The sequence below is a fragment of the Falco cherrug genome, chromosome 8, assembly GCF_023634085.1.
Source record: "Falco cherrug isolate bFalChe1 chromosome 8, bFalChe1.pri, whole genome shotgun sequence".
In the NCBI taxonomy this organism is placed as follows: domain Eukaryota; kingdom Metazoa; phylum Chordata; class Aves; order Falconiformes; family Falconidae; genus Falco; species Falco cherrug.
In genome coordinates this window covers 21443209-21461803 of record NC_073704.1, presented here as the reverse complement: position 1 = coordinate 21461803, position 18595 = coordinate 21443209, and the positions used below count along the sequence as shown (strand labels likewise).

The window sequence follows — 18595 nt, the reverse complement described above, 5'->3', positions numbered from 1 at the left end:
TTAATAACATTTTCAAAGTATTTCACAAGCTATTTGAAGTATTTAAAATTGGTAATTTTTTTTCTAACCTGGGATTGCCTTAATGAAACGATATAATTAGAGGAGAATGATTTCATACTTTGTAAATATAATAATTTGATCAAGATTTTTGTTGATAGAGTGGCAATTTGAATTTCACCTGGTGTACACTGTGTAACTTTTCTAGTGAAAACAGCTGTCCTACTTCTGCCCTCCTTGTTTACCTGTCCTTATCTGAAAATGGTGGCACAACGAATCTTGCTGGTTTTCATGCTTTCATGTACTTAACAGACCACAGCCCTCTCAGCCCTCTTTGTCGTAGTTTGAATTTGAAAATACTCTCTAGGTAGGCTGTCAGCTGCTGCCAAATAAGTACCATCGACTTCTGCATGAAACTGATTTTTCTTGTCTAAAGTATCCTTTATCTCTGAGCCCATTCTATGTATAGCCTAATACAGAACAACTACTGAAATGGGAGATCCTCAGTCGTCTAGCTGCACATCAACAGGAGAAATTTTTCTGTTGCCCTACATAAATTGTTTCACAGTGTTCAAAGAAAAATGCTGAATCTTTAATAGTTTGGCTACCAAGTGACTTTTGCTAAACTTATGCCATATTGGTAGAAACTACTTTTAAGCATCTTCTGAACGTTACTTGTTGGACAGCATGGGATGTTCCTAGCACGGTGGTAAGGTTCTGTAATGGATCAGAATTTGCAGCCAAACAGAAAAAGGCTGTGACTGTGATTAGCTATTCTCTGAAGAAACTTCCTGGTAATTAATTATATAAGCTGAAGCTGGTAAGTTATGTCAGATGTATTTGTGATAATTTGTGAGAAAGACTTACCCTTGGAACAGCTATCCCAAGACATAAAGTTACCTGTCTCCTTTCCCCAGCACCAGTGATTTGTCTTAGCTAAAACTCCATCAATCTGGTGCTTTTCAGTATTTTCACATTTTCTTCCCACTGTTTTATACATGGCGAGTTGGGCATACTATAAATTAACAGAAAAAAATTAACAAAATACTTTTATTGCGTTTTTTCCCTCTCATATTCTCATTGGCCTTCTTTTGCAGTTCTGTGGGCTTTTATCTTGTGTTTAGTTCAAGGTATGTCTTACGATGCTGGAAATAGTGAGAGGTCTGTCAGAAGTCTGTGCTGGTGAGATAAGTTGAGAAGAATTCTGTTTGGGCAGCTAGTGCAACAAGTAAGTTGTTTGGTATCTGAATGAGACAAAGTTTGCAAATCCAGCTGATGGATAGGTGAAGAAAACATGTTGGAGAGGAGCAAGGAGAATATGGAGCAGGGATTGTATCGGCTATGGCACATTTAGTTTGCATTGCTCACAGATCCCAATTGTCTTTTGGAGAGCTGACATGTTAAAAGTATACAGTTCATTAAGGGTATTTGTGGATGCCAAGTGACAAGCAGTGCTCATGAAACAGTTGACCTAGGACCTGTGTTCTTATCAGCTTCAAAAGTGTAACTAGTTCAGCTTACCTCTCTCACACATGGTGTGAAAGGATGATGAGGAGAAATATGGGTGCACGTGATAAAACTGGCTCCCTGGGAAGATTTATGTCACACTGCTTTTAGAGACTTTTTTCATCTTATCAGTATTTTCCTCCTACTGAATTTCTCATGGGAGAAGAATTCATGCCCCAAGGGAAAAATTTTGATAATTGTTTGTCCTTGAAAAAAAACACCCCTTTGACCGACCTTATGTTAACCCTGGCTTGTAGAGAACTCTGATTAAGAGGCCGTGCCACTGCTGGTTTGAAGTAAGTTTGTATTTGTCTGATCTATACTGGGACATAAAATCAGGAACATGTAGCTGTTGGCTCTTTGTGAAGTCCTCCAGTGGGTTCAGGCAGAGCCAGCTGAGATGTTATCCTCTTCTTGGATAGGCTGCGTGAGCACGTGGGAACCAGGCAGCTGAGCAGCAAGACCTAGGTTCCTTTCTTTGCAGATGTACCAGATAACAAGAGAGAGATTAAAGAGTATTTGATCAACTGTGGCAGAGAAGTTTGAGAAGCTCTACAGAGCACTTCTGGCTTCCTGTTCCTTCCAGTGCTTCAGTGTAATAGGTGGGAGTCAGTCGTAAGGAATGGAGCTCTATTATCTTAACAAGAAGTTACCTGTTTGTAGTTGTGTGCAACTCAAGCAGCATATTTTTCAGGATGAGATCAGATTAATTTCTCTGTGCTGTGTTCTTGGGAAGTAAAAATTGTCAAGATTGAAGTACTGTGTGACTTATAGAAAACCTGTTGACCTAACAGGCGAGAGAGGAATTTTGGGTTTTTTTCTCCTGGTAGCAATAAACCAACAAAATAAACAACCTCAGAGTAAAAAGAGAAAAAGTATTTTCTTTAGTAGTTACACCAAAGGAGAGGAAAAAAGCTTACATATATACCAAAGGCAACCACTCCAGATACAGATGTACCTCATCAGCTGGAGACTGAGCTCTGTTAATAACAGTGTCTTTCCAGCTGTGGCTGTGCTGTACTGCTTATGACCCCTTTCACTGTGTAAAGAGTAACTACAAGGGTCCTTCAGTGCATTTGAACTGGACAAGAGCCATCCCCAAGGCTGATCATCAGATACAAGATTTTCTTTCTTCTGTTCGCTTGAAACACAAGAGCGACTGACAGATGGGTGCTAGAAGTTACTCCCCTTGGATTGTGAATCCAGGACCAATGCTGTTTCCCTTCTGGCCTTTCCAAGGGTCCATCTTACGAAAATCAAATAAAGAGATTTATTTGATAATTGTGGAGGATGTACTGTGATTTGAGGGGGAGACTTCTGCCTGCCCCCCCCCCCCCCCCAGTTTCTTCTCCCCTTCTTTTGGGAATGCTTTCCTGCCCTGGTCTCAGGCAGGCTGCATCAGCTCTCTCTCTGTCCCATATTCAGGGTGGAAATGCTTTTCTCTACTCTCCTCAGATTCAACATGCTAGTGAAGATTTTGATCACCAGTTTCTTGTTTGGGTGCTGCAAGGTAGCTTCTCACTAGAATCATGTCAAATTCAAAACAGATTTCAGATGTTTATAATAGGAATTATACTGTTTGGTCTTTTTATACTTCTTGAGCGTATTCAAAAAAGGCATAGCTGGGATGGTTTTACTAATGCACTGCTTTTCAAAGGTTGCAATATTGTTCAAAGTATGTCTCCTACTGAGTGGGATCTGTGTTGACGAGTCTGTGACGAGAAAACAGCCTCAGGTACCACATAACCATTCTTCTTTTCTGCAGTTTTCTCTGCATGTGTGTGATCACAACATTATAGTAAATCCTATTTGTTATTTTTGCATTAGCTTGTAACTTCATTTAAAAATTACAACAAAAAGAAAAAAAATACTACTTTTTTCTTTTTTAAAATGTAGATGAAGAAAATAGTTTACATGTTGTGGTGAATTGTGGGGAAGCACTACTGAAGAATAATACTTACTGGCCCCTGGTTAGTGATTTTATAAACATACTTTCACACCAAAGTGTGGCGAAGAAATTTTTGGAAGATCATGGTCTTTTGGTAACATGGATGAATTTTGTATCATTCTTTCAAGGTATGTAGCTTTTATAGTCAGTACTAATACAAGAATGTTAAGACAGCTTAAGTATTTGCAGTAGCAAAATCATTACACTGCTGTATGTAAATATTTAATTAATTAGTGTTCTCATAAGTCTGTATTCCTGGAAGGGAACAGTAGATTCTAGAAAACAGGTAGATTTGAAATGATCTAATGTATCTTTGTCTTACGTGGGCTAGTTAAAGAGCAATTGCTTGACAAGAGCAAAACTTGACTGAGATTCAGAGTGTCAGGATTCTCAGGTTGTACTTAAAGTAAAAACCATAACTTATGCTGGAATTGTTGTATTGGTGAAGTTCTAAATTTAAATATTGGGTAAATTAATTGATAAATCTGAATCTTTTTCTAAGTATTGCTCTGAGGAAACTTTTTATTACTTTAAAAAATATTTTAAAACTGTGAACTTTTCAATACTGATTAATGTTCTGCCTAGAAGGAGGACCAGGTATTTTCCTTCTAAATGTTCTTATTAAGTGAAATTCAAAGTAGAAGGGCTGCTGTCCATGTTAATGTCACCTGAACAGCAAGGAGTGCAGTTACTAGCCAGTGTAGAGCTATTGTTCTTTTCTGGTCTATTTCTGTTCAAACTTTGCTGCTTGTTCTCATACTTTATCATTTATTCTGCTGCTAGATAAGATATATTGTTACAGTTTGTGTTTTTTTGTCTCAATAGATGTGTGAATGCATAATACTAAAAATACTGCATTCCACTTAGCCCTAGTTAAATATTTGGTTGCATAACTCTGCTTAAATCTTTGAAGGTATGAACTTAAATAAACGAGAACTAAATGAGCATGTGGAGTTTGAATCACAGACATACTACGCTGCCTTTGCTGCTGAGCTGGAAGCCTGTGCCCAGCCAATGTGGGGTCTTCTATCACACTGCAAAGTTAGGGTAAGATTAACATTTCTCTGTCATTGCTTTTATCCATGACTTATTCTAGAGTTCTCAGATCTGAAAGGTCTGTCTGTTCTGTGTTTGAAAACACTTGGGTTTTGCTGTGTCTGTCTGCTGAATATATAAAACTGTGATCAACTTGGATTCCGTGTATAGTGAGTATAGAATTCATGCTTGTGTCTAATATATTGTCTCTAGAACTGAGACTACAAGTTCAGGATGTGTACAGTCATTCCATATGACTGTACATATGGAATAAATAACTAACAATCTGATGAAGAACTTGATAAATCTGAGTCATTTTGCCTTCGTTCAGTAGGAAAGGAGATATATAAGTTGTCCTAATGAGATTATAATCTTGATTATGTCTGCAGGTAGATACTTCATTATGATGTGGGATGGAGTAATTTCTGGGTTCATGTTGTTTTACTAACAGCCTGAGGTGGAAAGCCTCTTACGTTCTGACATCTCATGGTTTTCTAACCAGAGCAAAGAGCTGTTACTATTTGCTAAACTGCAAATGATACTAATTTGTAGTAAAAATTGAATCTATCAGCTTATAGGAATACTTAATGTGAAAAAACTTTTTATTGGTTATTTTTTATGAAATAAATACTTATCTTTGAAATTAGCTTATTGAGATATGTAATAGCATCCATAAGACAGTAATACCTGAGTTGAACTGTGCACTGAAAAATTGTGCATGAGCATACCATGCATTTTTAAAATAGTTTAAATTGGGCAGTTGCAAAAGCCCTTCCATAATATAAGTTATACTGATACATTATGAATATATCAGTTTATAAGCCTAAATTATCTTTTGAAGAATTACAACTTCTGGCTTTTTGAAGTATTCCTTTCTTTTTAGCTTAGGGTTGGGAAAGTGCCTTGTGTTTAAGGCCTTTATGATTCCTTGCTTTGCCTGTGGGCTTGTCAGTCATGTTTTCACCCCTGTGTTTGAATGCTTTGGTCATTCTCTATAAATCTGGAAGTGTTTTAGAAATTTCATAGTTTAATGGTTGTGCTTGATTAGTGAAGTTGGATGGATGCGAAGAGATTGCAGCTTGCATCCCATAGGAAAGGAACAGCTGGCAGAGCCTAGTCACCGTAGAGGGTGGAACAGCAGGATGAGTGTGGCTGTTTGATTTCCTGACGAGAAAAGGTGTCTGAGCGAGCCAGTCGGTACTTGCACAGCTTCTGGCTGGCCAAAGCACTGCTGGCTTTTGCATGAGAAGTGTATCATAGATACCCTAAGAGTGTGGGGCACGTCTGGAGTCTGTGTTTAGAGGGAAGAGAAGATTAAAGGAAAAGTCCATTAAGAAATGAGGCTTTGTAAGTTCTGCTGATCACAGAGCAATTTGCTTTAGCTCCCCGCCTGCCTTCTCTTCTTGCACATTACTGCTTGGCTCATGGAGTGCAGTTCTAGGCTTGAAATACATGATTTAATCTGAAATGTATTATAGTTTTAGGGCATTGTTACAGGGTTATATCATGCAATCATAATGAGGTTTGCATATTGTTGAAATCTGTGCAGTATTGTGTTATTGTTGCATTCAGGTACTTTGTGTTTGCCAGCTTACAGATAAACTTCCAAGACTTTTTCCATGCAACCAAAAGGAATGGCTGTACTTTTTTCTACGCTTGCATCTCTAGATTTTTGGTAAAAATAAATGGATAAATTAAACATAGGCACTAGGACCAGCAGACCATTCTTAAGGTGCCTTAATTCTCACCATTGAAATTATTATCTTTTATAGTAACGGTGAAACCATCCTAATACTAACTCTTTATGAGGAGCAGCTGAGGGAACTGGGGTTGTTTAGTCTGGAAAGGAGGAGGCTCAGGTTATCGCTCTCTACAGCTACCTGAAAGGAGATTGTGAGCAGGTGGGGGAAGGTCTCTTCTCCCAGAAAACAAGTGACAGGACAAGAGGAAACGGCCTCAAGTTATGCCAGGGGAGGTTTAGATTGAATATTAGGAAAAATTTCTTCACTGAAAGGGTGGTTTCACTGAAGCAGTGAAACAGGCTGCCCAGAGTGGTGGTGGAATCGCCATCCCTGAAAGTGTTTAAAAAAATACATACATGCAGTGCTTAGTGACATGGTTTAATGATGGACTTGGCAGTCCTGGGTTAACAGTTGATGATCTCAGAGGTCATTTCCAACCTAAAAGATTCTATGATTCTAATATCTGTATGATGAGGGCATGAATTATGTACTGTAAAAATATTCTTGAAATAATCATATTTATTTGTAGTAGGAAAATAGGGTGACAGTTGAAACTATTTTGGCTTGTGTAGTACACTGGTTTCTCTTACTGCAGGAAACACAGGAATACACACGAAACGTTGTCAGATACTGCCTTGAAGCGCTTCAGGACTGGTTTGATGCTATCAACTTTGTAGATGAGGTAAATATTCCTAGTAAATGTAGGCAAAATACTGTGAAAATCTGATTAAGCTTCAAAGGTGATACACTCCCTCTCCCCTGCCCCCCTTAAATTAAGTCATCTTTCAAGGCTGTGATTGAAAAAGGACTGTCTTGCTGAAATTAGAGTTTGTAGTTAATAGTTGTCATGTTATGTCCTAGAATCCTTTATTTATAGCGTCTTGGTGATTTACATTTGCTGGTGCAAGCATAAGCTATGTGAGTCTTAAAAGCAGTGCCATTGGTGTACTGCTGTTCTGAACGAAGAGCTGAAGCAATGGCAACACAGAAGTCCTCTTCTGATATGGTAGTGGGGAGCACTTTGCCACCTTAGCAAGCAATACTCCCAATCAGTTCAGAGTGACGTTAGTTACTGAGGGCTTAGAAAGACATTAACTATAGCTGTCGGAATAAGGGAAATTTTGGAATCATTGGAGAGTGCAGGGGAATGAAGTAATACTTTATTAGTAGAAAGTCAGTCCATCAAATGAAGACATGCAATATACTGTTCTTGGTGGTTGTGACAAAGACATTTGCAGTTGTTTGGTTTTTTTTAAATATATGATATTAAAATATCTTTATTTTACTTCCAGCCAGCTCCTAACCAAGTTACTTTTCATTTGCCACTGCACCGTTACTTTGCCATGTTTTTAAGTAAGGTAAGCACATGTTTTAGTCACATAGAAGATAGAAATTCCCTGTTGAGTGTGATTGTTCAGTACAGTGTGTGCTTGCTTTTTGTTTCTAGGCTGTCAAATGCCAAGAACTAGATCTTGATACTATCTTGCCAGATCAGGAGATGCTGATGAAATTAATGATTCACCCACTTCAGATTCAGGTATGGACAGACTTCTGACTTTGCCAATGTAGAGATGTACAACAAAAAATAGTTGCTGTCTGATTTTTGTAATCCCTATCAGTTAAATATATTTAGAAGTATTAACAAGGGAGTGTTATCTTAATTGTGGAATATCAAAATAAGCAATATGTGACAGTAATAACTAGAATATACTGAGTAGTTAGAATAAACTTTTTTTTGCCTTCCTATTTCCAAAAATATGTGGCTTTAGTTATTGTATTCTGAGAATTACAATAATAATATTCACTATAACACTTTCAAAAGGGTAGGAAGAACCAACCCTTTGAAAACATGGACTTGCATGTTCATAGAATAGCTATGAATGGAGCGCAAGTTGAGAAAAAACCTGAATCTGAAAAATTCTTATTTTAAATTGAGAATGAGTTCAAGAATGGATGCACCCTGCAACTTTCTCTCTTTTTTTTTTTTTTTTTTTTTTTTTTTACAAATCTGTATTTATTTGCATGTAAGTGGTAGTAAGCAGTATTTGTAATTATTGTTTTTATGCCTAACTTCATTTTAACCATGATGCCTTCAGCTTTGGAGTACTTTAAAAAAGATTTTAATAAATAAATACAGAAATGATTCACTTCATTGGTTTTGATCACTTTTGTTGTCTGAAATGTGCTCTCATGAAAATATGGTCTCTGTTTCATAAACTTCCAGTGGTTCCTTTTCATCCCTCACTCGCCAGGATAAGTAAATTAGTATTATATATATCATCAATATAATATATGGATGAACTGCTAACATTGAACTGACTAGCTGAATATCCCTAAAATGTTTGTAACTTCTTATTTTATTTTATTTTTCCTGACAGGCAAGTCTTTCTGAAATTCACAGCAACATGTGGGTTAGAAATGGTCTACAAATTAAAGGACAGGCCATGACTTACGTGCAATCTCATTTCTGCAATTCAATGATTGATCCTGACATTTATCTGCTGCAAGTAAGTTACATTTTCTAAGAAGCGAACACAATGATTGTTAATAAACATGCTACTGAAAAAAATAAATTTATTCTCTTTCCACAGGTCTGTGCATCTAGGCTGGACCCGGATTATTTTATTTCATCTGTTTTTGAAAGGTAGTGTTAAAAGATGAACGCTTTTCTTCAGTTTTGTGCTAGCTGTTGACTCATTTATGCCATGTGAGAGAAAAGGTTCATGTCTGATACCCATCTTCAGTGGTAGAACTCTGCCTAGCCAAAACTAACACTTACCTAAGGGCTGTACCAAAGAGGTATCTCAAGGTATATCCTTGATTTTATACAGGATTGGCTTTTGAATTTACAGTGCAGTAGTGAAACTTCAGACATTCATTTTCTGAGCATCTTCAGGGCTTTTTAAGTTTTACACATGTTCATATGCAAGCTTTCAGGATATGCTAGCCTGAAGAAGCAGATAAACAGAGCTGCAATAAGAGACACAGGGAGAGTGTCTGCTTTTCTAGATAGAATAAAATCAAGGTTTGAAAACAGGTTAATTGGCATTAGCTTTTACATGTTCATAAATGTAAGATGTTTTCATGTGGAGTAAATATCGCTATAGCAGATTCTATAGATAGTTAAATGAAAATCTGAATTTAAAAATAAGAGTGTTTGCATATTATTGCATTACACGCATTTCATTTTGTATTCATTTTGGCTTGTTGTGAATGGTGTCCTGAGTTTATCAGTACATTTCATGTTGATGTTTTAATGTTGGAGAATGATGTTTCTGACTTTACTCTTTGCTGTGTAGATTTAAGGTGGTAGATCTGTTAACAATGGCATCACAGCATCAAAATACAGTTCTTGATTCAGAGCATGAAAGGTCGATGTTGGAAGGAGCTTTAACGTTTTTGGTCCTTCTTTTAAGTCTTCGTTTACATTTAGGTAAGAATCACTGCTTTAAGAATGCTTGTATATAAATAACATGCCCATTCATTTATATTCAATATTTAGTAGCTACCATAAAGCTGGTAAGCCATATAGTAACTTAAAGCATTCAACACTTGGTTTCATTTTTGCCAGTTACTGAATTTTATTCCCTTATGAATTAGAAATAGACATGATATATAGAAATAGAGAAAAATTACTTTAATGGAAGTGGGTGATTTGTGTATGTGATCATGTGAAGATGCTGTATCTTTTTCAGAAAGGCAACAGCTCCAGTTTGTACCTTGTTCCTGACTGAGGTTGCGTCTCTCCATAGCATTTATGCCATCCCTTTTTTTTCATTGCTGTATTTTTATAGCACTGTATTATTACTTAATGTTTGTATCAAGTTTAACTTCTATTTAATGGCAAATGTATGCTGAATGTGTGTTTTAAAATTAAGTTATTTTAATGGCTTTTAAAATTTTATTGTTCTAGGAATGACAGATGATGAGATCCTCAGAGCAGAGATGGTAGCCCAGCTCTGTATGAATGACAGGACACACAGTTCATTATTGGATCTCATATCCTTGGAATACATTAATTAATGTGCATGAATGAGAATGACAGGTACCTGGATAGTAGTGGGATATTGGAGCTCGAACAACATGTTTTCAGCTTGCATAATTATAACAAATTGTGTCAAGGTGTGTTTGCATATACTCATCAGCAAAGGCTTTTGTTTTTTCTTACAAAATATGCAATAACTTTGTGATAGTTTTAAATCAATTTTGATACAAAATGTGAAACTGCTCTTTTAATTTTTATTGTTTTTAACAGTACAAAAGTCCTTTAGGTGTGAGGTGAAAAGTGTTTTCCAATTACATTGTAGAAGGTGTAGCCAAGCATCACCTTTATCTGGATTTGAGCCTTCGTTTATTGTTAATTTTAAGCCAGTATAAAAAGAAGCCACTCTGTTATATTGGCTTTTGCTGTCAATAGCTGAAAATGCAAGTAATATCAGTTAGAGTGAAATGCATGTGTTACGGGGGAAACTGTCTTACCTGAAGAACGGCAAACTCTAGGAAAGTCTTTATGTGCAGTGATACGGTTCATGTCCCCAAATAGTTGAATACAAATATGCAGGGTTTACTCCTATCAGTGTATTAGGCGTACGCAAATTAAATAGCTTGTGGTGATTGCCCAAAAGAGATTGTAATCCAGGGATAAGCACTGAGCAAAAATACTAGGATTTTATAAAGATAGAAAAGGAGGAGATTGAGAGTTACAAAAATGTAGTAAGAATTATTATGATATGACCTAGTAACTCAATGTTAAAAAAGTATGTAAAGTAAGTAAATCACTTAAAGCAATTCACTTCAGGGAATCACTTAACTCTTTGAAACAAGTGAATCATCTATATAAACAATCACTTAACCACTAAGCAGAAGTTTCCTTATTTATAACTGCTTCTTGTGATTTTGGGTAATCTCACTAGGTCAATTAAGTATTGCTATCAAAAATGAGAAATAGCCAATCCAAGATGGAGAATTCCTTACTGTGTTTATGAATCCCAAGCTATTCACTTGCATTTTCTGCACTTACCTGTAAATGCAAAATGTTCTTGCTATGAAGAGAGCCAAATTGTTAGTAAATAAAGGCAAGTACAGAAACTTTATATGCATGACAGATCGTTTTTATTTCTCATTTAATACTTACCTCTTGAGCCAAGCCATGTAGCAATTGGCTTGCTTTAAAGTTTAATGTCCTAGTAAGGAGGCTTTGGTTCACTTCAGTAATAGTTGTTGTTCCATAGCAGCTGGAGCAGACAGACCTCTTGTGGTAAACACAGAGCACTGCTGAAACGTGGCTTCTGAAATGAGTGATTGAAAATGTCAAAAGGGAAGTAAAATGCTGTGTCCTGCAACTAAGTTAACTTTGCTTTCCTTAACACAAACATTACATTCCAGAAAACCCCAATCCTAAAAGTGGTATTATTCCAGGAAGCTTAAGCTTTGAATCAGTCTTGTCAGCAGTTGCTGATTTTAAAGCTCCTGTTTTTGAACCTGGAGGTTCCATGCAACAAGGAATGTATACACCTAAAGGTATGGTAAATGGTGTCCTCTTCTAACATACTCAGTGGTAAGATGGTTAACTACAGTTTTTTTCCTTAAAAAAATAAAACAACAAAAAACAACCCAGCAAACAATGATAGAAGCCCCACGCCACTGTCCCCCCCCAAACAAAAAACCCAAACCTAACACCACCATAACCCCACAAAACTTGACCTTTCCATTATTGTACATTGCTTATGTTTAAGAGCATTGCTAAAGACTGTTAATAGTCTTTGAAAAAAACAATTTTAATCTAGAGTAAAATGAGTGAAAATTAGGTATCCTTTGAAAGCAAGGGAAGAATGGAGAACTGAAAAATTGTTATCTATATTTCACTGATCTGCATACTTAATCATTCATGTGATTTTAAAAAAATCAGATGTGCACTCAGTAGAGTTTAGAACTGTTTGCACTAGTGAGGTGCCAGTTGCAAAATTATTTTCTTTGATCTTCTCCACATTTTGATTATTAAAGATGATGTCATGATGCATCATACTTTCTTTTATATTGTTTAACTGTCCTGGTATCCTGTAACATTTTTCCCAGCCAATAGTGATGGTCTAGAACAAAAAGTTCAGGCTGGACTAGTTATAGAATATGTTCTATAATTCTGCAATGCATACAGTGAGATAATGAGAAGTTTCTTACCCTGACCAGTTTGCCATCTAAATTGGGCTCAGCACAGTGTTGGTATACCAAAGGAGAGGAAGAATTCAAGAACTCAGTGTTCCATTACTGTTTCCTGTCTCAGAGCAGATAAGCCTGTAGGAATCTGAAATGCTTTGTGAGCTCTTGTACTTCAGCTTATGGCAGAGCTGAAAAGGAATTAACTCCTTCCTCCCCTGCTTACCTCCCTTGAGAATTGGCAAGGTTGGGGTTTGACAGTTTTGAAACCATTTGGTTTGTAGGCTGTGTTCTTTTGTGGACTTTTTTTTTGTTGTTGTTAATGTAGGAACTTCTACTCTACTAACTTGTTTGCTAGTTTTTGTACTAGGAGATTGATGAGTCAGTGAAGTTCTTACCTTTATACAAATTAACAACCAGTGAAGTAATTTTGTGAAACCAGATTTTCAGGAATTGGTTTGTTCTTGTTCCTTGAAGTGTAATTAGGCAGCTTAATGCTACATAGGTAAAAGAACTTTATTTTCATATTATGTAAACTGCATTTCCTTCTGTTCTGTTGGGTTTCTGGAGCTTGTGACATGCTAGTCTTCTTTGTAGCAGCGTGAAGGGAAAAAATTCAGGGAATCTAATACTAGGTTATAGTGTTTTGAGGGTTTTTGGTACTTTTTTTAACATAGTTTACCTCTGGTTTTGTGTCTTACAGGTTTTTTTAAGTATCTAGTCTATAGCAATGAATACTGAAGTAAATGATCTTTATAAGGCTGTATAGTTTCTGAAAAAGAACGGTGATACTTCAGTTACTTTTAAGATTGTAGTTTGTGGCCTGTTGCAGTTCAAACAAGTCATGTTGAGCTCTGTTCCCCCTATTCCATTGTTTCACTAAAATTAAGGGGGATAAAAAGATCTACTTTATGATTGCAGAAGCCCCAGATTTTGCTTCCATCAACCATCATTTTAAAAAAAAAAACAAAACCAAACCAGCTTCCAAAAATAAGAAATAGTTCTTCCAGTTCTCTCTGGATTTGTGGGCTGAAGATGAGCAGTGTGTACATTGCTAATATTCTGTGTATGGCTCCCTCACATATTCCTTTTTCCTCATTGTGCGTTAGCAGACCAAACAAGCCTCATTTGTGTTTCAGACTGCAACAGTAAACTCTGTCCAGAAAAAGTTAGTTTTTTTCACAAGCTAAGTTTGAACATATTTCACACATAGTGGAAACTATGCTACATGTTTACTCTTAGCAGCATATGAAGGTATCTGTAGAACTGTTGACATTAGTAGGGATTAATAGGAGTACTGACCACTTGTCTTCCTGCCTGGGGAAAGTTAATCCTAAAAGGGTGGTAAAGCTGCCCACTTTTGCCTGTGGCAAAGTTACAACAACTTTGAAGAATGTTGTAAGTGCTTGTGTTGTGTTATGCCTGCTGATGGAGCTAAAATTCTGTATCCACTGGGCTTTTTCTTCCTTTGATGGGGTCATTGCATCTTGCCTTCATATTGCTGTATTAGGAGAGCTGAACGCTTACAAACAATAAATAGAATGAACATCTTAATTTGGCTTTAGGTTGAAAACTTAATTTTGTTCTTTAATAACTTGTAAATAGAAAAAAAGGTAGCAGTTAAATGGGATATCTTTACAGTCTGTTTAGACTTTTCTGTTTGTGATTGCCCTGGAAAGCCACTCCGGATGTTACTTTAGAGCTACTAAATTAAACAGAGATAACTAAGATCTTAATGCCGAAATAATGTATAAGGCATGTTTGTAAAGGTTTGACCACACATATTATTTGATAAGAAACATGGCCATTTTTGAGACTGAACAAAAAAATGTGTTCTAGTTGTTTGGCTTACTGCAATTAATAGTTAAATATCACCTACTTGCTAACTGCTCTGCAGCCTTTACTTCCTATTTTCAAGAGGGCTTGTGCTTATCAAGTACCAAGTAAAAAACAATTTACACCTTTTCTTACATGTACTCAGAAATTAAAAAGAGCAAACCAAGATTTTTATTTTTTTTTTAAAGTTTGGCTGCCTTCCTATAGTTACACTTGGATAAATACATTTACTTGGATTTTTGAAATTAATTTGGAAATTTTTTAACTTTCCTCAGAGTGTGTTACAACTGTTATTTTATCAGAAAAATGTGATTTTTCTGTTTTATCCCACGTTATAAATTACTATGTAACAGAAAAGAAAGCTAGAAGACAGTAAAATAAAACTTAGTAGAAAAGATCTATTGCCTAGATTGATGATTTTTTGGTTTGTAGCTAATCAAAATTTCACTTAAAATATTATTCCATCTTGATAAGTAGTAGTAATTATTAGTATAGTAAGTTAGTAAGAATTAGTAAAAATCACTGTACTTTGCCTCAAAATAATTGTTATGTAATAGAAAATTACATAATTAAAGCTAGTTAAGAAGAGAATGTAGAATAAGTTGTAAAGGTCTTCAAAGAGAATTTTAACATGTGACTTCTTTTAAACAACAGCTGAAGTCTGGGATAAGGAATTTGATCCTGTCATGGTAATACTTCGAACAGTTTACCGTAGAGATGTGCAGTCTGCAATGGACAGATATACAGCATTGTAAGTTGGATCATTTTTAGAAATGTAACATCATATTGTTACTCATTGCACAATATTTTTTTTGTTTTCACTGTCTGGTAATGCTAACCATGTTATTGAAGTTTTCAGGCCCCAGATGTGTCCTTGAGTAAATAGTTTATAAATTTACAGGCAGTATATCAGGGTTTTGGTTAGCTTAGTCTGTTACTCTTCCATAAATGTTTAAGAATCGATTTAAAGTGCCACAAAGTAGTGAATGTCATCACAGATAAAATACTTAATAGAAGTTAATGTTTAAAAATCACTTACAAATTACTTAAAAAAACCTAGCCGTATCTATTTTCATTTATTTTACATTTAGGTATGTGAAGCACAGTATTACAGAGTTCTGTGTTTTGAAATCACATTGAAGATAATTTGGGTTTTTTCTATGTATTCACTCATGACAGAAACCATGAGTGAATTAAATTATGGTTTAAATACAGGAAAAAACATTTGTGACACTCAAGTTCTAAGAAGCAAGATGATTCTGTCTTAACTCTGTCCCTTAAGAAGCTGTAAGGGATAGAATGTTTGCAGCTGATTTTATTTAATTGTCTTTTATTTCACACTGTGGGAGTAAAAATAAAGTTTAAAATCCTTTATAATAAACTTGGTGAAATAATCCTCTGCCCCTCTGCTCATTCCATTAAGTGAAAGGGTCATCATAAATATATACTGTAAGTGATTTTGAGCAAGGTACTATCCTATGAAATAATTGCATTGTCTACTGTACTGGATTCCAGCTCAGTATTAGAAATGTGGGTCCATGTTGAACTTAACACTTCAGTTCGTAGATATGATAGCACTGGTACTGTCAACTATAGCTAATTATGCCTCATGTTTCCTGGTATTGCCTGTAATCCATTCCTACAGACATGAGATTTCAATGTTGGATGTCTGATTAACATGGATTTGGCTGAAGTGCAAAGTTTTCGATCGCTTCTATGTGCCTCTTAGAATCAAAATGGAATTTTAAAATTCATAACATTAATTAAAGATCCATTTATAAATAAAGGTCATTTAAATCAGTAGTAATCCACAGAAAAATGAGACTGGATTTAGTTTTTTATACGTTCCAGTCTTTTAGAATGCTGCTTAAATAAATTAAATGGCTTAGAAATGCTCATCAACTCTGAAGTTGGTCTAAACAAAAAGAGTGCAGGATAATTATCTATGACAGTGGCAGTTGTCTACATTATTGTGGTGTTTAACATAAGTTTCACTTGTTTTAACAGTTTAAAGCAAAGTGGTAAGTTCCCTGGGAACCCATGGCCTCCTTACAAGAAGAGAACACCGCTACACCCAAGTTACAAAGGTCTCATAAAGCTTTTACACTGTAAAACCTTGCACATCGTGCTGTTCACACTTCTTTACAAGGTACAGTCATAATTCTCATTAAGTCCAGTGTTTTACTTCCACTTTTTTAGAAGAGTATTTCTTAGAAGCATGATTTTTTTTAACAGATTATATAACATAGTGAGGGTTCATACAATATTTTTATTTTTGTATAAAACAATGATGTATGTACATCTATTGTGATGATGTTTTTCTACCATTTTCATTATTTCATGAATGATTATTTCATATATGCATACACAAAGTCAGATACCCAAGTGCATGAGCTGTCACCCTACGTCAAGGAACCATCAGAGTTGCCATTTGAGTTGTTGTGCCATGATGGTTTCAGGGAGCGTGGTGGTGTGAGTGGTGTTCCTTTGGCTCCTGCTGCAGAATTTTAAGGCATCAGCAGCATGTTCAAATATAGCAAACCTTGATGGCTTTAGATCCGCAATGGCAAATATGTCTCATAACTGCTGTTGCTTCTGGCATCACTTGGCAGATATGTTCTGGCTTTTGTAATGTCGCAGCACTTGTTTTTCAGGACTATTTGATGCCTTTAAATTGTGTTTGGTTTTGTCTTTGATAGTTGGCTGCCCTCTTCAAGAGAAGTGCATCCTTTTTGAAGAGTACATTCATCAGCAAATGCAACTTTGAATCTGTCTTTGTACTTGAAAACTGCTTTCAAAGCAGTGTGCTGCAAAGGCAGATGAGGGACTATAAAAAGTGGTTTGATTGATGTGCTTTTCCTGGGCAGAGTTACCTTTTGCGCTTTTTAAAGTGCTCCCACCTTCCCTAAAGCTCTTGTTTTGTTACACTGTTAAATTTCTGTTGAACAGAAAATATCTGTTGTTAAATATTGTAATAACTGTGTGGTATTCACAAAGAGCCATGCTTACTCCCACTGAGTTGTTTCAGCTGATTTCTTTCTCTAATGGTATGGTATAAGTTATCAGTATATCGTTAAGATTAATGAAGACTTAAGATTTTGCCTGAATTCTTTCAATAGATTTCACCATTGTGTCAGAAAAGGGCTTTTGAGAAGCTTCGTATTGTTTACAAATGAATGACTTCAGTTGAACTGTAGGTTTTGCTGTGTAATTAGTCAATTTCAAAAATCTACTTTAAAAATGTAAAATATAAAATTTTTAGTATTTTACTACAAATTCTTTCTTCTCTGTAACATGTCCCATCCTGTTATGGGTAGGACTGAATATCGTGTGCAGAGACTGTTGGATGAAACTATACCTTTTGGAAGCTCAGTACACATCTAGCAATTGGTCAGGGTTTTCCATTGTCAGACATCTAGTTCCTTATCGTGCTGCAATTAAACCAATGGCTGACATTTTTCATGCTGAATGCCTGTTCTGGCATGAGTTTCCAAGGCTGAAGCAAGGACAAAACACATCTCCTTCTCCCATCTTTTAAACGTTCTTTTATCAAGATTCTGGGTCTGAATTTAGCCAAAATGTAGGCACAGCAAAGTTACATTGTGTGCATGTTCGGTGGCTCTTTATTTTACTTGGCTAGCTGTTGAAGTCCTGAGAAAGTCAACGCCAGACCAGGCATGCCCCACACCAGAGCTGACTAGAACTTTGCCTGGAGTGGCAGTACTTTGTTTCCCAGGGTTTTCCATGATTTTGGCCAGGGAAGCTGCTGTGTGCAGTATGTTTAACCTTGCTTGTATTTTTTGGGGGGCGGGAGGAGTGGCTGTTTTTGCTCTTACTGCGTGAAGAAGCTTCAAGTACTTAAATCTTGAGAATCTTAAAATTTCTGAGTTGTTGTTTTAGCTGGAATGCCAAACATGTTTTGACCAGATTTATGGATGGCAGAAATTATGTAGTGATTGATTCCATGGGTTGGCTTAAATGAAGTTTTGTCTATTTGTGAAGTTTTGCCAATTCGTGACAGCCTTTATATCTCTTGACTTTTGGGACTGCCTGCAGAACAGTAGACTACATTTTACAATTTGACTTTACGGAAGTGTTAGTCAACATGACTTTTGATTCTCACTGGTACAATGGCATAAGCTTTTCGTATTAACATAATACTGAGAGCCCTTTTTAATTAAATGGTCTCTATAATCTCCAGTTTGATTTGGTTTGATTAAATCAGCTGCTCAACCATAATTTAGAAAAGCTCTTGTAAAACAATACTTGTTTTAAGAACTTTATCTCTCTGATCTTTCTAGTGGGTATATTTGCTTATGAAATTTGTCCTATTCAAAATGAAGTCGTATTTAAAACTTTACTAGGCTACACTCTAAAT

General features: G+C 36.0%; 1 protein-coding gene across 11 annotated transcripts in view; it reads left to right on the top strand.

Annotated features, from left to right (window-relative positions):
- Positions 1 to 18595, top strand: part of UBR3 (ubiquitin protein ligase E3 component n-recognin 3) — a 117196-nt gene that overhangs the window by 33205 nt on the left and 65396 nt on the right. For all 11 annotated transcript variants that reach the window (XM_055719044.1, XM_055719043.1, XM_055719035.1 and 8 more), the window contains 12 exons: positions 3400 to 3579; positions 4365 to 4498; positions 6824 to 6910; positions 7521 to 7586; positions 7676 to 7765; positions 8607 to 8735; positions 8820 to 8872; positions 9528 to 9661; positions 10142 to 10229; positions 11609 to 11748; positions 14872 to 14968; positions 16225 to 16366. In XM_055719044.1, coding sequence (XP_055575019.1) covers positions 3400 to 3579; positions 4365 to 4498; positions 6824 to 6910; positions 7521 to 7586; positions 7676 to 7765; positions 8607 to 8735; positions 8820 to 8872; positions 9528 to 9661; positions 10142 to 10229; positions 11609 to 11748; positions 14872 to 14968; positions 16225 to 16366 — 1340 coding nt within the window. The remainder of the gene's footprint in view (positions 1 to 3399; positions 3580 to 4364; positions 4499 to 6823; positions 6911 to 7520; positions 7587 to 7675; positions 7766 to 8606; positions 8736 to 8819; positions 8873 to 9527; positions 9662 to 10141; positions 10230 to 11608; positions 11749 to 14871; positions 14969 to 16224; positions 16367 to 18595) is intronic.